General features: G+C 40.2%; 1 protein-coding gene across 5 annotated transcripts in view; it reads right to left on the bottom strand.

The window, feature by feature from the left end:
• vps13b (vacuolar protein sorting 13 homolog B) overlaps positions 1 to 23,328 on the bottom strand; it is a 317,427-nt gene that overhangs the window by 224,598 nt on the left and 69,501 nt on the right. For all 5 annotated transcript variants that reach the window (XM_085178382.1, XM_085178384.1, XM_085178380.1 and 2 more), the window contains 3 exons: positions 21,539 to 21,723; positions 8,730 to 8,864; positions 7,765 to 7,944 (listed from right to left, as the gene is read on the bottom strand). In XM_085178382.1, the coding sequence (XP_085034508.1) occupies positions 7,765 to 7,944; positions 8,730 to 8,864; positions 21,539 to 21,723 (500 nt within the window). The remainder of the gene's footprint in view (positions 1 to 7,764; positions 7,945 to 8,729; positions 8,865 to 21,538; positions 21,724 to 23,328) is intronic.

Raw genomic sequence — 23,328 nt, forward strand, 5'->3', positions numbered from 1 at the left:
ATGTGCATAACTGAAGACAGTGTTCAGGCCCTCCACAGTCCGTCTGGACATTATCCCCTCTAATTTGTGAGAATAAAACTTCAAGCCCCTGATTAAGTGATCCAGGGTAGCCAATTGTTGTGACTGTACTGTGTGATGTTTGATCTGACTGTGTGGAATGTGGCGACCTTTGATCCAGTGACAACATTCAATTAGATAAGGTTAAGTAAATTGACCTCCTCCATCCCAGCTACTCAATCCAGAGCTGGATAAAGTGTAAACAGCTTGTATGCAACACAATGAACCAGAGTTTACAGTGAGTGTGCCCTGTTAACGCGTTGTAGTGTTGTTCTGCCTTTAAAAACAGCAAAACGAAACTCCTTCGCCTTTCCTGCAGTGATCACTGAAGAGTCTCTCCCTATCTGCCTCTAAGGAGCTTAACTTGGAATTACTTGTTGTAATAACTCAATAATAAGAAAGCGTGTGTCACTGACAGACCTTAAAAATAAATGTACCTTAGTGGTAAAATGAGTCAGGGAGCCCCGGGAATTACATTACACCCAGTAGCTGACAAGCTAAATCACCATGTTGCAGCTGTGGAGCAGAAAGCATCATCAGAAAAATGTGGGGAATTTAATTTCTTCATGTACTGACTTAACTTAATAGAACATAAAGCTCAGCACTAAATGCTTCTAAAAGTAGGCATTATCAAAATCCATGCAGTATCATTGGAATGCTTTCACGAGTATACTGTTCATGTGCCTTACAGAGGCGATTTACTTCCTATTTCAGTGTGGATCGCCAAAGTTCACCTAACAATCTGAATGAAGACATACAAAACGTAAAACGCTCACATCTATATTGTAAAACCTTTAGACATTTAAGATTTGTGACTTCAAGGAGGATCCACATTTATTATGTAGCCCCAAACACACAGGTAGTTACAAAGAAACACACCAAACATAAAGTTGAGTTCAAACTAGTACAGAAACATTACTACACTTTAGACTTCTGCCTAAATATTATGCCCATGTTATTTCTAAGTGCTATAGACTTTTCATCTGGAAGTGACATTCACACTAATGTGATACGAGCTCCTTTCACAGCCATTACAAGCACTCATTACGCCTTTCAGAGATCACGCTAATGAGACTGATTAGGTAATATTCTCTCCACTTTCACATGGTGAGAAAGGCTAATTGCTTATCTCCTTCCCTACTCTACCTTACCTAGACAACAACCTTCAGAGGTAAAATAGCAGTGACCCACAATGACCTCTTTTCACACTTAGAGACTAAATCTTCTACAGCTTCAACCCCTTAACTAGGCAGATTAAAGATCACTAACTAACCATTATTATGACTGATTAATGTTATTTGTGTAACGGTAGCAGTGCTACATCTCATCTTCCCAAAATGTTATATTTCTACTTTTATTCTATAATCTTTTATTTCAATTCTGTTACTTTACTGTTATTATAACAGAAGTTTCCTGAGTGTGTCATTTGCACTCATTAACTACGTGGTGTAAACACAATCCCATCTTCTGTTCATATTGAATCCTGAAGGGAAGATATAAAATACTCGCATTGGAGCTGTGATATCATTAGAGTGAGGACTAGCATCACTATCTTTAGTCTGAGTCACACTCCAACCCTACCCCATCTCTAGCCTTAGCCCTCATCCCGTTGTGCCCAATCTGTATGTTCGTCCCTCTGCCTCAAATTTCACCCAGGCTATAAGAACTGTGAGACTGGCCTAAATAGCCCAACACTTCACAGATGAACAGCTCCAGTAATGGGCTGTGATTGACCTCGACAGCCATCTCTGAGAGGATTCTCTGGGGTCTAATCTCCAGATTACCTGCGTTGCTACATACATACACAAAACATGATGAGAGTAGCTGCCTTGGTGATTAAATACACTATTGTGGAAGTCACTGGGTGCTTAAACAAACAAACACTTGGGATAACGTGTTTTGGTCGAGTTTCATGCCCTTGATTCTAAAATTGAATGGCAAGACTCATTTTAATTTGCATGAGGCAAAGCCCAATGAGTATTTCCAAGTCCTGTTAAATTCTCATACTCCTTAGAATTGTATGAATGCACACTCCCAGACATTATCTGAAGTAGCTACTTGTCTCTTCATTTATTCACAGTCATCTCTTGTGAAATTTTGATCAGGTCCCAACAGCTGAAGAGCTGGTCACTTCATTTATGACATTTTCCTAGTAAATTGCTTTCTGAGGTTTCTCCCAAGCATGTACAATAAATGTATTTTTAGTACCATTTTGTCTACTGTAGATCTATCAGCCAGAAAAAGTTCAGGCAGCAGCTTAAAGCCATCAAGTTTCTGCCTGAAACCAAGCCATACTGTTGATTTAACACTCTATGGAGTGAGTGAACACATGCAAAGGAGGGGAAAAGAGCATGATAGATGGACATATGAAAGTACGGCAGTCCTTTGAAAGATTGTAATGGAGGAGGCTACCAAGGGAGATCCCGCTTCAGTTCACACCCCATCTACAGTGTCAGTGCAACCCATTCAAAGGCTATCATTTCAGTAAAGAGGCAAACAGAGCATTTGCACGTGCATGCACTGACCAGTGAGTATAATGGCATGCATTCATGTGCTCGAGTCGAACGGTCAGATCAAAGTCAGGTGGTGCTCCAGTGCCACCTGCTCTCATTAGTCTTTGGGTCTGCAGACTCGAGGTACTGTAGAACCCCACCTGTTTCTGACTGCTGTGGACAGGCCTCTCAGGACACTTACATAAATGGGCACAAATACACACCAACACTTATATATAGGTTCTCATGAAATGTCACTATAATGCATGCAACATATATGTAGTATCTGCTCTCCTATAATAAATATATAATAAATATGTTTAGACTTAATTCAGAATAAACTCCGAAGCAGTTTCTTCCCCCCATTTGTCTAATTTTAAAGCAGTAATTGAGAAGAAAACAGCTTTAATAACTATTAGGGAACTAAATGTGTTCAGTATTACAGCACTTTGGGAATTCGCACAGGATTAATTCCATGTAGCTTTCATTATTCCCTTCAATATGTTAAAATTGAGATTAAAGATCACTTTGTTCCTCTATTCTCCCTGCTCCCATGGTATGGTAAAGAGATCAAAACTGAAGGGCTTTATAGGGAACATCTTTAACATTTGCTCTGCTCTCAGTGTGCTTGATTAAATGTAACATTTTGAGATCCCAGAGTTCTGAGAAAAGCATAAATCATTGTCTCGCAGCTGCTGCCGTGCCTAGGGAAAACACATGCTATCCCTCACAGACTCACACTCTCCCTCTCTCTTCTACAATCATAAAACTCACTCGAGCCATTGGTCCCTCCCTCCTCTGCTGAAATCACAATGGTAAAGTGAGTGTGTGTTTGGGGTGGGGGACACCTGCAGGCTGCTGCTTGCCCCACGGTTCAGCATAAACCCCAGCTCCTCACACGCCCTCTAGCCCTTTACTCTTGCACACTAGCCCCATCCAAGGCCCCTTAGTCCTTCCCATCCATCAGTGATGACAGACCCAAGACTGAGCCAAAAGCACATAGTCAGCCAGCCAGCCAGCCACTGTCCAGGGATCAAAATGATCAAACTGTCTCTTGAGTACCAGTGATAATTTACACTCAAAGTAGCACTAGAGGTCACTGTGAATGACATGGCCAAGGATTTCTGGTCCCAGTCACTAAAGGCACTGCTCTACTCTTATTAAATTCAAAAATAATTTATAGATCTAATACCAGAGGCATCCATTCCAGTGCATGCTGGTGAATGATGACATGTCCCTGGCTCTCAACTAGGCCCATGTGGAAGAAAAACCTATGCCCTTCTGATCCTGTCCGCCAACCTGGATTGCTGTCTGCCGTGACTTAAAAGCAGCTACCTCACTTGCACCACAAGTCTGACTCTTCGCCCTGCAGACTTGCATGTTTCCATTGTTGATTTATTGCAATAGTTTATCTTTTATTTATTTAATTAAAAAGCGGCGCTGACATATTTTATTATTCATGTCTCATAATGCAAGTTTGGTTATTTCAGAAGAAAAAAGCATTAAAAGGATATTGTGGCTATCTGGGTCGACTAATCAACATGGAGAAAGCCTGTGGGACCGTCATGTTGTAATCTAAAGGGTTAATGGTGAGAAATAAAATTACTCGACCCTTTTGGATCCATAAAAGAGGACACTTCAAAGCAGAGCTGCTTAGTTCTTCTGCGTAAAAACCCACGCCTTTAATTGTGCGTAATTTATTAGAATGTTCCAACCTCAGCTCTGTTAAATAAAAACACATTATTCCCGATCTGCAGGAGTTCTACAAGTGTACAGGGACTCCCTCCAACCGCCGACCATAGCCACCCAACCCACCCTCTTCATTTTCTAAGTAAATTGGAATTTTGTTTTAGTTCACTGGTAAACAATTAGACAGAAAACAGATGTCACTGGCCATATTTAAAAGCTACTCATCTCCTTAGATTAACTTTGAATAAAAGCGTTATAAGGAGTGAGAGAAAGAATGAGACAATTAAACGTGTCAAAGCTTCCATTAAAATACTGGACTACAAATAATTCAAATAAAACAATAATATCAAAACAACCAATTTATCTTTACTTTAACACTGAAAATGAACATTTCCCCTGGAGATATGAGCCTTTCCGAGCCCTGAGAAATTAGAAAGTGCATGGCATTGAGGAAATGGCTTCTGGGATGAATTAAAGGATCTATAAGGAAAGTGCTGTTGATTTTCAGAGCCTGTCACAAGCTCTAAGAAATGACACAATGCAGAGATCACTCATACATAAAGGGGCAGAGGCAAAATATGAAAAAGCAAGACTTCTCTTGACTTATAATCAACTGCAGTCAATCAAATAAAGGTATATGAATGTATATATATTTAAACACTTCACTGACTACACCCTGGTAGCTTAATGGCAATTCCCCCCATTCCCCCCCTCCCCCGTTATGCTTTGAGAACTGGGCAGAAATCGCACATAACTCTGCTGTGTTTTCCACTGCATCCTACTGTCAGGAGTCAGCTTTTCTCCCTACCCCGGTCGTATACTCAGTGTATAATGATCACACTTTAGGAATTTGGTAAATGGACTCAGCGGAACCACATGGGAAGAATAAAGTGTGTTTGATGCCAAGACCAAGTGCTCCAACAACTGAGGAATGTCATGATCACAAAATGTTGAACCTCTGAGCTAGCCCTGTGGGAGCAAAGTGTCCAGCCTATTTAGAGCAGTGCCACACCACCTTTCATCTCTTGCTGAATGAGGCGTTGCATCCATCATTCTATTAACATTGCTCCAACAGGCTCCTAGTCACCCTCTGGATGACAGCAGGGACATGGGACATGTGGGCTAACCAAAGGCTTTGATGTAAGCCTGACCACCATACAAAACACAGAGCTTTAAGAGACACCTCAAAACCCTGTGTACACACACAAGTGTTATCCTCAGCAGCATGTTAGGAAAAATACAGAGAATGAGAAAAACGTTCCATGTGTGGTAAAGTTGTTACAGTCACACGCTGCTGACCCCCAGCTTTTACTACACATTTGATTATTAGATCAATTAGATGTCCAGGGCATTAATCGTTTAAACATTCCAAAAACAAAAGCAATTGATCTGAGACTGAAATGCACAAGGGGCGAAATACAGCTCTATCTTTGGTAGCACGCTGCAGCACACACACACACACACACACACACACACAATGTTTGTGATTCTCGTTTTCAAAAGGGTGAAAGCTATTTGCAAATATGGCACATATCACAGCTGATTTGTGGCTTTTCTCCGTCATTTAGACACATGTGAGTGACACATATTTATATAAGTAATATGAAGGTAAACATGCCCCAAGTCTGAATGGCAGCCAGTTAACTGACTGATGAATCCCACACTGTTAAATATCGTATGTCTGAAAAGAGACAATAGAGACGTTCAGACAGTGAGAAAAAAAAAAGAAGAGCGATCTGAATTCAAAAGACGGGGGAAAAAAGAAGAGAGGCAGTGATGAGAAGTAGCACAGACCTGCAATGCTCCACATCTGCTGGAGATATATTCAGTTCTTCTGGGAGTCAGCCCCCCCACCTCCTTTTACCTTCATCTCCTTTCGCTCCCCCACTCTCTTTGCTTCCTTTTGGTCTTCTGGTTTGTGTTCAGATCAGGTTTTAATATTCAAAAATATGTACTGTCTTTATGAGCCATGCTTTACTGAAATAATATGGTCTCTAAATCACAGTAATGGTTTGAGGCCATGGACTAAACAGAGTTTACCAGAGCTCCTAAAAGTATCTATCTACTACATGTCTGAGTGATCGTTTACGTAAACGATGGAAGAACATCTCGTCGGAAACACTGATTTTAAAAATCTGCCTTTCTGTCACTGTAACTTTCAGGAAATGTATTCAGTGACTGTCCTCACATTTATCAAACCATTACCTCTCTAAGAAATGTCAGCCTGCCTTTTATTTGCAATTTACAGTAGTGGCACTTAGTTCACTAGAAATGGGACAGTAAATGATAGAGTGAAATTTAAAGAGCAATAGGGATGGTTAGGGATGACCTCCAAAATCTACTGTCTCTAAACAATACTTTTCTTCTTACTTTCCTGCACCCTTAGCTACAACTGCATCTTCTTCTCACAGTTTAAACTACCTGAGGCCAGCTCTATACACACCTCAGAGCTGACATGTTTAAGGCCTGAGCCCTGATATGATTCAGGAGTTGGCAGTTTGCACAAATCAAGGCTACACAATGAATCTCTGTAGTCCGGTATTAAAAGTAATGTACAACTGTGACTCTGAAGACAACTCTGAAAACAAATACTGGAGCTGTATTGTTTTACCTTGTCACCCCGGGCTTCTCCTGTATCTGATCTTGGGAGAGGGTTGCAGGAAAACAGCCCAGAATGTACTTTAAGCTCCCTACTGTGGGCTTTTAGAAACTCGGGAGTGGCTAAAGGCCATGACATAGCAGAGACTGTCCCATACTTCGAGAGGTATCAGTTTTTCTCGGGAAGAACATTTTTTAAGTTGACGGTATGAAAAATATTAATAACACACTAATATCCATGGTTATATCTATTTCTAAAAGGTCATACAGAAAAATGAGGGCATCCTTGGTGACATGTACAGATGTGATAATTAATATCCTACTTACTAAATCAAGCACTGCAGCACTTTAAATTTTGGAATTGGTTTGCATTTTTAGCTCTTTGGAAAGGCTACTGAATAATCCCACTCCCTCTCTCAAAAGGCACATGCATGCACCCACACACCCTCACAATGACACAGGAAACATAATCTGTGGTCTAGGGATGCAATCAAAACTGCAACCTGACATCAGAGCAGCCGTCAACAGCAATCCTCAAGTGGTTAGCTGTTGTTAGCCAGCTCAGCCCAGCGCTGACAGAGACTAACTGCTGTTTAGAGAAATCACACTGCCTGAAAAGAGATGCAGGGCTGCCAACCCTGCCTCAAGGATAGCAGAGTGGGAAACACTTATCGGCTTTACTAAACAAATAACTGAAAGGGGGCACTACATGACATTATGAGAGGAAGGAAAATATGACAACCTAAACAAATGGAGACTCCTGAATTCACCAATAGTGCAGATATAATCAGTGCCTGTAACAAACCCAAACACCAAAACCACAACCAGAAAATGAACTAAAACCTGATTTATAAATGAAGGGTGGGGCGGGGTGGAGAGGAGCGGAGAGGAGAAAAGAGGGTAATCCATACATTTAAAACACTTATACCTGAGTTCCTGCAATCATCTCCTTGCTGAGGGACCTGAATAGAAAATGCCAGCAGGTCAGGGGCCAGCAAAGATTCAGGCTTGCGAATCTCGTTAAGCCAGCGGCTCATATGTAGTTCTTTAGTGTCAGATGGACCCTGAATCAGAGGAACCAGCTTCTCCTTCACTCCCTCTCCTGAACCTGAAAGACAAGAGTAATAGTTTGTAATATTTTACAAACTCTCCACTTCTCTCAATCAAGCTATAATGACTCCCATAAATTGGAAAGCATTTCTGAAATAGGAATGACCAAATGTACACATAAAATAAAACATTTGTAAATGTTTCATGTATTAAAAACAGCCCTTTATTTGAACTTCCTTGTGATTCACCTTGAAGTAACTGCAACAGCACTATTTGGTTGCTATACAGAAGGCAAAAGGCCTAATAAAAAATTATGAATTATTATTATGACCACTCCTGTGCACCAGTAAAGCCATGTTTTGTTAATTTTTCACTTTAGTTGTAGAGCTCATAGTCCAAAAGACCAACTTTGCCCTCCATCGTCATTTTCACTTTTCACTCCTTATGTGCACATATTTTTGTGACTCTACAATAAATGGTCATTTTTAAATAAGGGCATTAACTGCACATGGTTTGCTTGTATTTCTATATTGACAGCTGCAATAGATCTACTAATCTGACCCACATCATGTGCAGCTTGACCTTGTGAACTCTGCGCTATGACACTAGCTCCAATAACATCCTTGCCATCAAAGACATGGCCACAGCCCAATGACAGCGCCCCAGGAGAAAACAGCAACTGAATCGCATAGCTGGAAAGAAATCAGCATAAAGACTGAGCAGCAAGACAGAGTAGAGTGTGTAAAAGCATAAGTTAAAGAAAGTAAAAGAAGAGTCTAGTCTGTCTCACTCTTTCCCTCCTACACAGGCAGTAAAGTTTTAACAGGGCACAGCTGCACACACCTGGGGTCCTGGCGCACACTTTTACAGCTCCCACGGTTCCTGAGGCACATTTCACCGTCGCACGGCTGCAGAACTTCAGCTCCAGGTTTTGGACCGAGCCTTCGAGAGTCGGTGACGGGCCTGGATATTTCACACCTAATAAAAAAAAAGTGAAAAAAAGTGAAAATGAACTGCAGTCCGGCAGATTTAAGCACCGCTTCTGTGACTTAGTTAAACACCTGATTGGCCTTTAATTGTTCTTGACCAGCTAGTTGCTCTTAAACACAGAAATCAAGAAAAGGTGTCCTCTGTTTTCAACAGTATTACTGATAGTGCATCTCTTTGACATATAATCTGAATTAAAATACATTTGCATATTAAGATCAGCTATAAACCAGGACAAACGACACTTTTCTAAAATACATGATGCACCTTCTCAGTTTTAAAGTTTACGCCAGTCCATACTTAAAGTTATTATTTTATTTAATGTTATATTTTCTTGTGAGTACAAGCGGACAGGGTCTGAAAATTTATAGAGGTTATCTTTGTTTATTATTGCAATTTTTGTTTCCTGTGAAAACCTTTAGATCATTTTGGATACAAGACAGTCTGAACTCACACCCACACTGTTATGCCTAAAAATCATGATAAAAAGAGATCTAATTAACTTGTCGTGAGTAATCGTTTATTTCCAAAACAATATTCCATGTAGTCACGCTTGTATTCAGCTTAGTGTCAAGTACAGCTCACTTCACACCAGCATTACATCACAGGAGCCTCAAGTGTTCCTCACTCTATGATTACTTCTCTTAATGGCAGCCTAGTGTGGAAGAACCTCCTGTCTTCCATCTTTCCAAAATGAAACTGTTTGCAATGTGACAAGGAATTACATATTCTCTATTATATGTCAGTGTTATTTCTATGGTGAGAGGCTATTTCAAACACATAACAGGAGAAGCAGGGAGACATAGCTGGATGACTAAAAGATACTGTGGAGTTAAGGAAGTTATGTGCCAAACCGCCTGTTGAGAGAGGAGAGGAGGATCCATTCATCACATGCTACATTCTTCCAGAAAGCTGGAACTGTCCAAGGGAATCACATTTAATTCTTGCATCACCTGTTCCAATAAGGCTTTCCTTCTCAAATAATCCTCTCATACAGTGATTGTGCTTTATTTCCTACAAGTGTCCACAGCACTTTTTCAGTCGAGTTTACAACTTACTGGGGCTTTTTCTGTCGTGTGTTGGCCAAGGGACGGTAAAATCACTGAGCAAACGGCAAAAAAGGTTCAATATCAACATAAATAAACTCAAGTTTAGCATACAAAACACTTTCTACTGCAAATCTCACACACACACGTACATACAAGCGCTTTATTCTATGCAAAAGCACTTTTAACTTAATGTTCACTCACACCAATGGATGCTTGAAGGGCAACTCGAGGTTCGGTAACTTGCCCCTACTGAATCATCCCCTTTGCAAGTATGCAAACTTATGTCTAGATTTGGTCACTTACTCAGCCCAGGATGAATACAACCTTAGATAAGTGTAGGACGAGCTCTACTTCCTGAGCCACTCTACTAGTTTTATCCTCTCAAACTCTTTTGTATACACACAGATATTATATAACAAATTTCCTTCTTACACAGGTGATTGAAAAATTAAACACTGTATAACCAGTGCTAAATTGGATGGGCTGTTTTACACCAACATAGCACACAGTATTTTTCTGATCAACTAAAAATTAAAATGTAGTTTCACCGTAAATCAGCAGTGTGAAGTAGGGCATGTTTGAGTAGTCACACACACGCACACTTAACCGGGGGAATTATTGAAAATTGCTAAAAATCTCTAACCACCGACTTCCCTCCTCTCTCTCTCTCAGACAAATTGCCCATCAACCTCTTCACCTGCTGTCTAAGAGGCCCTCTGTGAGACCAGATGGAAGATGGTTATGTTAATAACCCTCCTTCTGTCTCTCTGTCTCCCACTTAATATATCTGCAGGTCAAACAGAGCAGTGCTGTACAACCACTCTGTGCATTTAGCTGCCTTATTCTGTTTAGGCTGAGGCTGTAATACTGGCAACCAGTAATATATATCTTTGTCTTGGAGCCACTTTCTATTTACACTGCAGTACAGTTTGACAAACGTATAATATATATATATATATATAATTCTTTTAAGTAGATGGTAATGCCCAATGTAAACCTTGTAAAATAAAACAACACCGCTCTTCATGTCTTCAGCATGCTCTATTGCAAACTAATGGCATCCAAATGATGACGGTGATTTTGCTCTTTATACGGTTTCTTTCCCACTCCTAATTTTAACCTAAGAATCAGCAGAGCTGCAGAGTCGGCACCTTAATTATCAACCAAACACTAATCAGTGAGTCTGTGCTCCACGCAACCAAGGGGGTGTCCCAAGTACACAATTTCAGTAATCTTATCTTTTCTATATATTTTTTTAAACCAGGGAAGCAACTTTGGTCTTCAAAGAATGTATGTGAAAATTCCCATAGATTTATGTTCATACGGATATGCGTGTATATACATGAAACACTGATTTCTAGATTAGTTCATGTGGCCAAGGACCAGAGGGAATGACTAAAAGTGATATATGTACTACATAAAGTTAGGTTCACTTCTCCCACTAGAAACAATATATATAGTATAATTTGTATTTGTCATAAAAACATTGCCCAAGACATTTGGCTTTATCACTGAGTGTATCTGAGTAAACCTAAAAACACATGACCCATCTACCCTGAAAGAGTAGCCTATTCATGGAGAATGAATAACCAGACTCAGTGACCATTTGGCCTTTTTCAACACAGCACTAAAAGAAAAATGACATCAACAATGATGAGTTGCCCCGACTGTTCCCCAGAGCCTGGACAAGACGAAGATGTTAAAAGTGCAAGCCAATCTGTAATATGACAGGGGCCTTTTCTTCTACTCGCTGTTCTCTTTGATAAATGGCACTAGAGGTATCACTATAACATATCCCCTTGCCCACATAGATGTCCTAAGGGCACTGTGCACCTGCTGGGTTGGTGGTTGTTGCATGGGGGAGCTCCAAGCAATGTTTTGTCCAGCTGTTAGGACTATAAAATGTGGGGTACACAGGAAGAGTAAAAACACAAGGGTAGGTAGTTTGTTGGCTTAAACAGCAGTATCCCGTGTGATTCATGTGTGTATGTTGGGTTAGAGTGTGTATAGAGTGTGTCAGTGTGACTGACTGAGTGAGTGAATGTGTGTGGTACTGTTACTCGTCAAGCAAAGGCAGGTGCAAGAAGTACATAAACACACAGCTAGGGGCCAGAGAGTATGGCACTCCATCAAACACTAAGGGCGCAACTGTGGGCAGCTGGATTTGCCATAGAAAACACCAATGAGAAAGTGCGGAGAAGATGAAGGGAAGGGGGCCTGAAAGTCAATAAAGAGGGGCAGAAAGAGCTGATGCAAAAAAGCAGAATGCACACACTAACACATGCACCGTATGGGAGGTGGAGGGTACTTTCTTTACTTTCTGCATACCTCAATAGTTGGCGTGTCCATGGTTCAGTATATATGTGCAGCACATCTGCAGGCTTGAAAGCCATGCTTTACACATTCCAACATGTCCTGCTCTCACAGCTTTGGGGAAGGCTATGGGAAAGTTGTCTGCCTATAATGGTGGACCAGGCAATATTCTACCTCAAGATGCGAACCACTTCTTTTAGTCTATATTCACAAAACCCAGAAATAGTTTTACTTTCATTTATGATGCTATATAAAAAATGTTTAGTTTTCCTATTCTTCAAATACTACACCGTATAACAAGTCTGAAAAAAATCCCAAGACAGACAAAAAAAGAGATAACGATACAAAATACAGTATAAACCAAGCTATAGGACTTGTGGTAGAACAACTATTAAAAGCTGTGTTTTGATTACGCTCCCTCTTTGCAGCTACATACTCCATGCATTAATGAGCAGCTTTATGTGTGATGGAAACAAGTTTTAAAAAAAAAAGGATGTAAATTATCTCAAAGCCATAAAGGGCAGGTGAAAAGACAAAGACAGACAAAGAAGGGAAAGAACCTAAAGTATTAAAACCTCCAAGGTTGGCAATGGGCCCACAGCAGCTAGGGGGCTGACAGAAAAAGAGGTAGACATAGACAAGTTGGGTAGCCTGAAAGCAGCCAGCTGAGCCATTAAGTGCTGATGCAGAAACAATAACTGTCTCTCCTAAGTCAGGAGGGAAGCAGTAGAAGCAGTAAGTAGGAGCAGGTCTGCTGGCATCTTGCCCAGAACTGACACACAGCAAAAATGCAGACACATGCTGAGAGAGTGGGACAGGAAAACAGACAAGGTGAACCAGTAGTGGTTTGTTATGCAGTTAAAGCTAAAAGGAGAGCAGCTTTGTTACTCAAACAAAGGTCTGCATTAGAGAAAGAAACAAATCGAATTACTACGATAACAAGAACTGATTTTTATGATAGTAAAAATGACATTGAGGTACTTTTGGGGGATGCATTAAAAGTTCATTATGATTCCATCAGAGGATCTTTCTTATGAAACTGCGTTGATATGACACATGTTGTGATTTAACACAACATAATAAACTGAGCTGAGCTAAATTATAATTGATATTTGAAGGGATTGCAGTTAGAAAAAAAATAGATATCACAACTACTATTTAGCACAGGTTAAAGCTGTAAGAATATCTGCACACAGGAAGAATATGCATGTTTGATTTCAAACAGATGTAAACAACAACAACAGCTGTTTGTAGATAGATGAAGGAGCTGGGCAGTTTATATAACCAGTAATTGCTGCCAGAGTTTGGGTTGTTTTTTGAGGGGGGCTTTGCATATTAGGAAGAATTGTTTTTTTGTTTTGTTTTTTTTAAAAGTTGGGTGGTGAGACAGAAAACAGAAAAGCAATCCAGCAAGTGTCTGTAAACAAAAATAATGGGTTTCCTTACACATATGACAAAATCCCAGTCAAGCTGCTCCTACCTCACTGAATGAAGGTTACAGCGGTGGTTACAGGTAGTGGTGTGTGCAAGCGGTACTCGCTCCCTATAACCGTCATGGTATAAAGACAATGATGGGGTATAAGTGCCGGTGGTAGCAGAAGCTGGGGGTCTAATTTTCTTGATTTCCATCCCCTCCAGGTGCTGCTGGCTTTTCTGTCGGCCCACTGAAGCAGTGACACATGTTCTCCACACATTCAAACTGTGGTTCTCTCTGCCACTGAATTACCACAATTAAGGAGTCTTCATGCGGAAGCAATTTGGCCAATACTAATGTGCCTAGGCAGTGAGGTTTGGAAGACAGTGGTTGGATGGGGTTGGGGTGGTGGGGGGGTTGGGAGGAAGGGAATGAAGAGCAAAACTGAATGGAGAGTTATAAAAGAAGTAAGATGAGGGAAAGAGAGAGAGTGTGAGAGAAAACGGGGCGACAGATGTGCTAAATGTGATAGACAAACATGTGCTGTGACATAGAGGATTCCCCCATTGCCACTTGTAAGGAAATGATTAGTCGGTGGTAAAGATAGGTCATTAAAACACAGTTCTGGTTGAGAAGGTCTGCCTCTCAATCTTCCATATCCCCAGCCTAATGCTGCCCTGACAAATTTGGTTAGCATAAGAAACAGGGGCGTTCTAGCTTTGAAGCAGATGCCAGGATGGAATACCAGTGTGGTTTCACCATGAGAGATGCTCGAAACTACAGACCACAGCTAATGACGCTAAACCAGTCCCCTCTATTGCTGAAATCCAACTCTGGATTACTATCCGTTCTCTCTCGCACTCTCTAGATCTCTGCATCTCTATAACTTATTCTTGTCCTCTTTCACAAGCTTTCCCCTCCTCACTCCACTTCCCTTATGAGGCGAGAATTAAAGAGAAAACGAGCAGAGCATTCTTGTTTATCAATAATCCAACGAGATCAATATTTATGTCTGAGCTTTGCAGAGGCTGACTGTGTCTGTGTGTGGTGGTAGCCAAGACGTGACTGGGGTTTTGGTGCTGCTGAGACACTTCAATGGGAGTTACAGTGGAAATTTATGGCTCTGTGACGTGGAGCTATGTGCTCAGTCGGCACTAGTCACTACCCTCAGATGGGGTGGTTGGCTCCCAGCAGGGAGCCAGCTCTGCAGACACTACCAGATGACATAAATACAAACAGATTTATTTGAGGCTGTCATTGATTGGTAACATTCAGAGAGTCTGCTGCGAGATGCTTTAAAGTCTATTAGTCTTTTAGTGTGTTTCATTTAAAGTCTCAGAGATATTCTTCCCTTTAGTGTGTGCTTGTATTTAGTTTTTATTAAGAATGACCTATCTCTGTTATCGAAACATTATGCTGTAATATGTGTAATGTCACTCTTTTGATTTTTATTCTTCATCAAAGGCTCTAATAGCTTTAATGTTTACAATCAGTACAGTATCCATAAATGCAGAACCTTTATTATATAAACACAACACAACAGTCTTTAAATAATCTATACTTTCAAAAAACTGTTCACACTTTGGGATCTGTTTATCACATCATCTCATATTTTAGAGGCCAAAAGGGGACAAGTCTACGTGGGATTTTCATATAATTTTTCAGTTTAACACTTCAGGGAGAGATGAGCTCATTATCCCAACTCTAATGGGCAAAAGCTTAAATCTGTAGAAAATGTTCTTATCCCATGTGTGGCATGCTTAGCAGTAATCAGGCTTCTAAAAGGTGAAGTAGTTCTTTAAATTAAGCACTAATTCAAGTACTATAGTGCGTGTCAATGCTCAGTTGGATTTAGTGTTCAACTAAATGAAACATCCAACATTCATATCAGAGAAGGAAGAAATAAGTCAAAACTCAGAATTCCACATTCTGCACTGGGATCGTCCATGTTCCTCAACATGCCTGGAATCACATCTCATTTCCCATGATAGAAAAAGTGAGCTACAATTCAAAAAAACAAGGGGAAGAAACTACTTGGCAGAATTTCAGCTAACTTCTGTGGACGGTATGAGGAAAAGAGGCATGATAAATGGACAACCGTGGTGAGAAAAGACAAGCATGATGTCCCCCTATGAATGCTTAAGCTCACCAAACCAACTTTGATGTGGAAATGCGTATACGTATAGATATTTTGCATCTGTGCATACATGTGAAAAGCAGTTTAGTGAAAGTTACGCTTGATATGTTATTGCAACCAGACCTCAGGCACTTCCTGTCCTTCTCATCCCATTAAACGTATAAATTTCCGCGTAATCCAATGTTTAATTGTGGGACTACACAGCAAACTTCTGCTTTGCATCGACTCCGCTGGCCTCTCTGATTAGCTCAGGATTAAAGTGAACAACAGAGAAAGAGCAGAATTCTTCATGAAGACACAAGAAAAGCAGGGAAGTCTGGACTGACTTAAAACATCATCACAATCTGCCAGGAGTGGAGCGAGCCCGTCTGTAGCTCATTGAAGTTTTCATTGACAAGAAGCGTCTCAAGTTCCAGCCAAGATTTATTTATCAATTCTCTGATGCTGACACGACGTGTTTTTTATGTAAGGTTGCGTACGGATGAAAAAAAGCCTTCTTTCTTTCTTTTCCTCCTGCTTTCTTCCTGTCCTGATGTCAATCCGTGAAGAAGACAAGTCGACAGGCAGAAATTTCTCTCAAACCAATAAGTTACCTCTTCAAAGAAATATGGATACTTGAGTGAGAGGCCAGGCCACGCTGAAACAGACATCTCAGGGTTTTCATTAAGCTTCTCAACCCTTTACTGACATTTGTGACAACCGCAGACCATAAAAAGGGCTGTTGTCCTTCCTTTCTTCACAGGAGAACAATCAAGAGAACTATCAAAATAATCTCCATGAGCTAAGTGTATGGGCTCATTAGATGACGGGGCAAAGCTGCATGTTCCTCTGACTTGTCTTGATTAATAGATGAGAAACATTAAGGTTGTGAGTAATAAGCCTGTGTCAGCCAAAATCTACACAGGAAAACAATGAAAAACTGAGAGAGTGCAACCTCCTGTGTTCAGTCTTATAGCCAGAAGCATGCTACCAACAGCTGCATTATTAGTGGCGCACAAGAGAGAAAAAAACAGAGGAAGGAGGAGGTAGCAAAGACAGATGGGCAAATTCTGGGACCAGAAAACATAAAATCTAAAACATACGAGGCATCAGATTACACAGGTGACAGGACGATGTGAAAAGTTTCCCCCCCCCCCTTATAACAATGAGCTATTACCGATATTTGTTGTGCTACAGCATCACAGGCAGTTAGATCACAGGGATATAAACTGCTGGCCATGACAAGAGCAGCCTTTATCATGCAGTGCAAAAATGCGTAAAACTATTGTTGATGTGTCTCAAAGATCATATTTGTTTCCAAGCAACGGGAGATATCAGTGTGAAGAAAAGCATAAGTAAGTCTCACTAATGTGACCCTGAATGGACTTGGGAGTTTTTTTTCCCCACAATCGTTTCCCCAGCTTTGTCCCCCCCCTCCCCTCACCTCACCATGGTAAGTGTAGGGAGAACTAAAAACAAAGGGCTTGTTTTAATAATGATACGGTTAAATGAGTGAGAGCATACGTCTCTTACTAACATTAACAACATGCCTGTAGTTGCTATGCAGTGAGAACATAGTCTTGATTATTTGCCTTAAATGGGATCATATGTTCAGAATATATATATATATATATATATATATATATATATATATATATATATATATATAAATAATAATAATAATAATAAAATATATATATATATATATATATATATATATATATATATATATATATATATATATATATATGAATGATCCATTTAAGATGGAGGTAGGAATACATTGCATTTGCAAATATGCACGATTCTCTGCCTGTGTGCCTAAACTGACACGCAATTAGGTGCCAGAGCTGGGATTAATAAAGCACGCCAATGACCAGTTATATTTCTGGGCACAGTTGGCCCCACACTCTCACCCTCTTTATTTCATTCTGTCACTTTTCCCTTCAACCTTTATGTTCCTTTTTCTTTCATTTTTCATCTTGCTCATTATATCATTCACTCTCTCGTCCTCTGTTCTTTTCCCCTCATGTCTGTCACGCTAAAGCTATGTCACAGCTCGTATATCACCCAGCAATCATCTAAAGCATGACTGGTGACCACCACCAACCAACTTTTACCAGACCTCCCTCTTTTTGTCGCAGTCCAGACCACCACAGAGCTCCAAGGCCGGAAAACCAGCTGTGGTAGCTACATTAAAGTTCAATCCATCAATGGTGGAAATGCCAATTTTATGCTAATTTAAATTACTTTGATCTTTTATCTTTCAAATATAGCCTTGTAGAGTAAAATAAGGAAGTGAGAACCAAAGTTACAGTCAAGGGCAAAAGTCTGGACAGTAGAAAGTTTATACTGCTCACCTATAACTCAAATAAGACAAGTTAAAAAAAAAATTACTTTTGAGCGTTTTAAACACCGCTCATGTTTAAAAGAGGTGCAGGCAAAAAAGAAAAAAAAAAAAAAAACATCCATTGTATAAAATTTGTTATGTAAATGAGCTGCTCTAAGGGTGTGCACTTGCGGTATATGGAATTGTTGCTCTCATGTGACAAAGACAGAAATACTTAACTACACACACAGACTTGAATGAAAGCAGGAAAGGGCACAAGGCATATTCATAATTATCATCAAATCAGGCTTTGTACCAGTGCTGAGTGTAAACTGGTTATTCATTCAGACATTTAATAAGACCGCTTTCAATAATATATCCTTGAGATGTCAGTAGAAATACATGTGAGAGCCTAATGTGATCAGCAATTAGCAATGACAAAAATAATCTGGGTGGATTAAACTTTTCCACTACCAAAATTAGACACATAAACACAATTCTTACGCACGGTGTATTTTACACTCACACAGACCTGCACAGAGTTGAGTAAGATGTGGGAGGTCACTGTGGTCAGTGTGTTGCCGACTCTGAGGTTAGTAGTGGGTAAAAGTATTGGTAGACAGGAATTACTGGCTACTACTATTACTACTGCTGCTACTAAAAACCACAGTAACATGCATGATGTATTTAAACATTAGAACACGCATATGACATAGAACCGGGAATTCTGACAATTACAAAAAAAGAGGAGAATACAAAAGAGGAGCTAGTGACAAATCCAAAAAGAATTGGGAACAAAATAAAAGTTGTCAACAGAGAAGACTTAAAAGCATAAGAAAAATACATAAATAAATTGAGATGAAGCTTAAAGGGGAAAATACAGTTATGAATGAGGAGTGAAGTAAAGTAGAGCCAAACCAACACATGCTAACCTTCTGAGCACAAAAGCACATAGTCTAAGCGTGCATGCACTGACGCAAGCACATATGGGCACACACCTGTCCATTTTCAGCTAGAGATACCAATAATGACATACTGTTTGCTGCATGGCTCACCAATAAAATACAACACTAGTGTGGACTTCACTGGAATGCAAAGGAGAATGTTGGAGTAATGTCCAAGCTCACTGGAAATCAACAGTCCCACAGACAGCTGTGTGATAAACCATGCAGACATGCAATCGAGTGACAAGGAAAATATAATTTTACGGTATGTTTTCTTATTTTAGTCATATCTGGTCTTGTGAAACACAGATTACACTGGATGTGCTGTGCGCTGTGTTATTCCTGTAGTTGCCACTGAGCACCACAGTAACTCAAAGTATTACAAGTCCTAGCGGCTGTGTTCCAGTCAGCTGCAATGAATTTTAGTCTCTGAATGTTGCTCTTAATATTTTTCAATATTTTACAGTCTGTCAGTGCCTTGAGATTAAAACTGAAGCTGTTGAGTTTGCCCGTGAAATGCTGAAATGTGGAATTTCTTTTGGACAGCAAATTAATTCTCATACCTAAACGTTTCCCTCCCGCGAAGGACACTGACCATCTGTGTTATCAGCTAGACTTCAATATGAAACACCTTCCCCTATTGAAAAACTTTGCAACATCAAAAGGAGAGAAGGGAGGACAAATTCCTAAAAGAATGAAAAAGCATATGTTCAAAGTGAACAGCGTTTGTTTGCCGTCTTCAGCTTTTAGCTTCAGCGTGTATCAGTTGTGTGCTGGCAATACCTTGATGACTGCTACAGCAGTTGGGGACACGAGAACAATCTCATGGTTTAAACCCAAATCTTGTGTTGCATTAGATCTGCCACCTTTACCACAAATATCTGCAGCCAGTGAGCCAGTAAGTCACACTTACGGAAAAATAGCAGCTGGTGTCGCCGTGGCAAACTTTATTTTCTTACCAACCGCACAGCACACATCTCCCTTAAGGTATGAGTGTTCCCGAAATTGCAAAAGCAGATACAGTACTAGACATTTTTGGTTATATCATAGGAATTATTGCTGAGTATTTTCCCTACATATACTTACCCAGCACACCACCTATTCTCCTCTAGTCTCATGCCTTTTAAGCTCAAACTTTCTTTTCTTCTAAGCCCCCACTGCTCCTTTTCTAGCCTGCCAGCACATGGACCAGATGTGCAAATGTTTCTCCATGTCGCTATTCAAGCCCCGTTCCAAGAGAAAGGCAAAATGAGGGGAGAGGAATATTTGACTTCACTCCACGGGAGACCAGCTTCATAAATTTTGGCGGCTACACAACGGTGAAAAAGGTAGCTTGGCTGGCTTGACTGGGGGAGAATGTTGACGGCATACCAAACAACATGATCCTAATGAGTTGGAAAATCCCAGGCCCTCCAGAGGACTGTCCAGATGCTACCGTCATGAGAAACGCTACTGTTTTATTGAATTCAGACTCCCCTACCTTTCTTTAACAAGGGACAAAATTTATTATTTGACCATTAAGACACCCTAGGTGACATGAAGCATTTCAGAGTTAATTTGGTCTCAGCTGCAGGTCCAGCGGCCCACATTGGGCCCCAATAAGACAAGTTGATCTTCAAGTGTCTCGTGTGAAGTGTCTTCAAGTGTCTCCAAGTATACTTGGAGAACTTCAGTTCTAGATACATACATGCCAATTTGCCCAGAGTTCAATGCTATCGAGTTGGCTTGTTTTCCCATCAGTGACAGTCTGACAAATGTACTGTGCCCTCAGAAATAACTGGAAAAGTTTTCATAAGAAAGTCAAATCACTTTTAATATTAGCCAGTTCAATATATCTTTCCTGACAGTTTACTGGTACAAGTAAACAAAGGACGATAAATGAAGTTTGCGAGGACAAACGAGAGTTATCCTCAAAAAATGTTCAATAAATCAAGAACAACAATGAATGCCTTAACATCTAATACTCTGGTCTAAAAGAGACCAGATGAGTATGTTTGTTCTTTGTTCCATCACTACTGAGCCATTAAAACGATATAATAAATCAAGTGACTTAGCTGCCATTGCAGAAATATTGCTACCTTACAGTAACATATTATAACAACTAAAAAACAGAGCGTTCCCCTGGTGCGCAATTATAAACATGTCTACTCTGATAACTCTTCATAGAAAGAAGAAGTCACTGTACAACTAGTGTCAGTGTAAGATACACATGCACAAATAAGAAACAGAAGCAAATTCATCACAAGAATCCAACTAGAGGTGATTTTCAGTGTTGAGAAGATGTTTTGAAATGTATTTGAGTCCTACTCTGTCTCCTCTCTGTAGACAGGCCTCAAACTACAATCACTACAGTGTAAGCAGATCAAAGAGCAGTAGAAAAAGACTATTATTATTATGAGCTTGGTCAGGGGCAAGAAAAGAATGAATCTGGATTTCTGTGTTAAGTGGTTTTGCTATTAGCAAAGGCAAGGCAAGCTTCGTATTGTCTCGTGTTACTCACCTGGAGCCTTGTACACTTCAGTAAGCAGACTTTCATTAAGTGTCACTGGCGCTCCGTTGACCATGCTGTGGGTCCAGCTCTGACAGATTGTTTGGAGCAAAAGTGTCTGGGCCCTTGTGGCCTGTATAGTGAAGTGGGGAAGTTCAAAAATAAACTCTGTGGTGGGGACTGAAGACCTTTTGCTCCTGCAAGAAAAGGGACAAGACAGAGTCAGATACACATAAATGCCTATACGCTCTAAATGAAACAGACACTGGTGGAAACAAATGGTTCACAGCTTCCACAAATCCATCAATATCACATCACAATATAAAACAGCTCATTGATAGCGCCAAGGGCCAAATAAGCAGAACTACATTCCAATAGTAAATTGAAGAAGTACCAAGTGTGAGCCAAGCTTTCCTTAGTTACTTGGCAGGTAGGTTTAGTTTGTCGACCCTTCCCTCCCCTCCGTCAAAACTGTGATGATGATTTATGTGAAAAGATGTACAGCCCAGAAACCCGACCCTGAAAAGAATCTCTACGCCTTTAATATTTCATCTGTCTCCAAGAGAGTGGAGGGAGCGAGTTTGTGTGAGTCTGCGCGTATGACGAGCTGATGAGTTGAGCGTTCAGGGGGATGAGGTAACACCACAGTCCGACAGAGTCCTCCAGGCCTCTGTCCATCAGAAATTCAGCAGAGCATGCTCTCATTTCTCATCTGACACACACACACACACACACTTGCTTTTTTCATTTTTTTTTCATTTACAACCCAGTCTTCAAAAAAGTTAGCATGCTGTGTAAAATGTAAAAAAAAAAACTAAACAAAATAATCAAAACAGATTTTGTTTCATGACTTGTTTTTAATCCAAAGTTAATTACAAGTGTTTATTTTTGCAGCAGAACTAAAAAGAAAAACAATGATTTAAATGAGAAATGTGGGTTTTTTTATGTTGCAAGCACTTGGTACAGAGGCATGTGTCACAATGATGTTGCATCAACTCTTTGTTTAACAAAAGTGTGAGGGAGTTAAGAACAGCTGCTTTGGACCTTAAAGCCAAGCCTTTCCCCATTTTTCCTTGATGTAAGATTTTAGCTGTTTAACAGTTCAGGGCGTCCTTTGTAGCATTTCTCATTGTATAATCTGGCAAATATTTTAACGTGTGATGTGTTTAGTCAGTTTAGCATCTAGACTAACTGAAGAGCCGTGCACTTGTAGAATTGTCCAGCATGTGGTTTGGGAATGTCTTGCTGAAATAAACAAGGCTCTCCCTGAGAAGGACATCATGAGCAGGGGCAGCAAGTATGTTGTTTCTGTTTGTGTCTTTCAGCATGAATAAAACCATTGCAAGAGAACCATAGCCATATCTACCACTATACCATTATAGTTGCCGGCTTTAAACTCTGTGCTGATAAGAAGCTGGATAGCTCCGCCCCCCTTCCCCCCCAAAAAAACACAGCATCCATGATTTCCAAACAGATCAGAGAACAGCTTCACTCCATCTCAAACAAACTGTGTCCCAAAGTAGTTGGGACTCAGTAGTTTCTAGGTCTGGCTTTTGACTTTTCTTTTTTTTTCTTTGCATGGTAGAGCTTTAATTTCCACTTGCAGATGAAGCAATAAATTTTGTCTAACCCCTTAGAAATCCATTGCCAATGAATTTCTCAGAACAAAATGTCTGCATTGATCAAAGATCATTGCCATTCAATAATGAGTTCGGCCTTGGTCCTTTGCGTACAGACATTTTTCCAGATTATAATAATCTTTTAATGATATCGTGTAGCACAGATGTTCAGTATTTGTGATT

The sequence above is a fragment of the Neolamprologus multifasciatus genome, chromosome 11 (genome assembly GCF_963576455.1).
Source record: "Neolamprologus multifasciatus chromosome 11, fNeoMul1.2, whole genome shotgun sequence".
NCBI lineage: Eukaryota > Metazoa > Chordata > Actinopteri > Cichliformes > Cichlidae > Neolamprologus > Neolamprologus multifasciatus.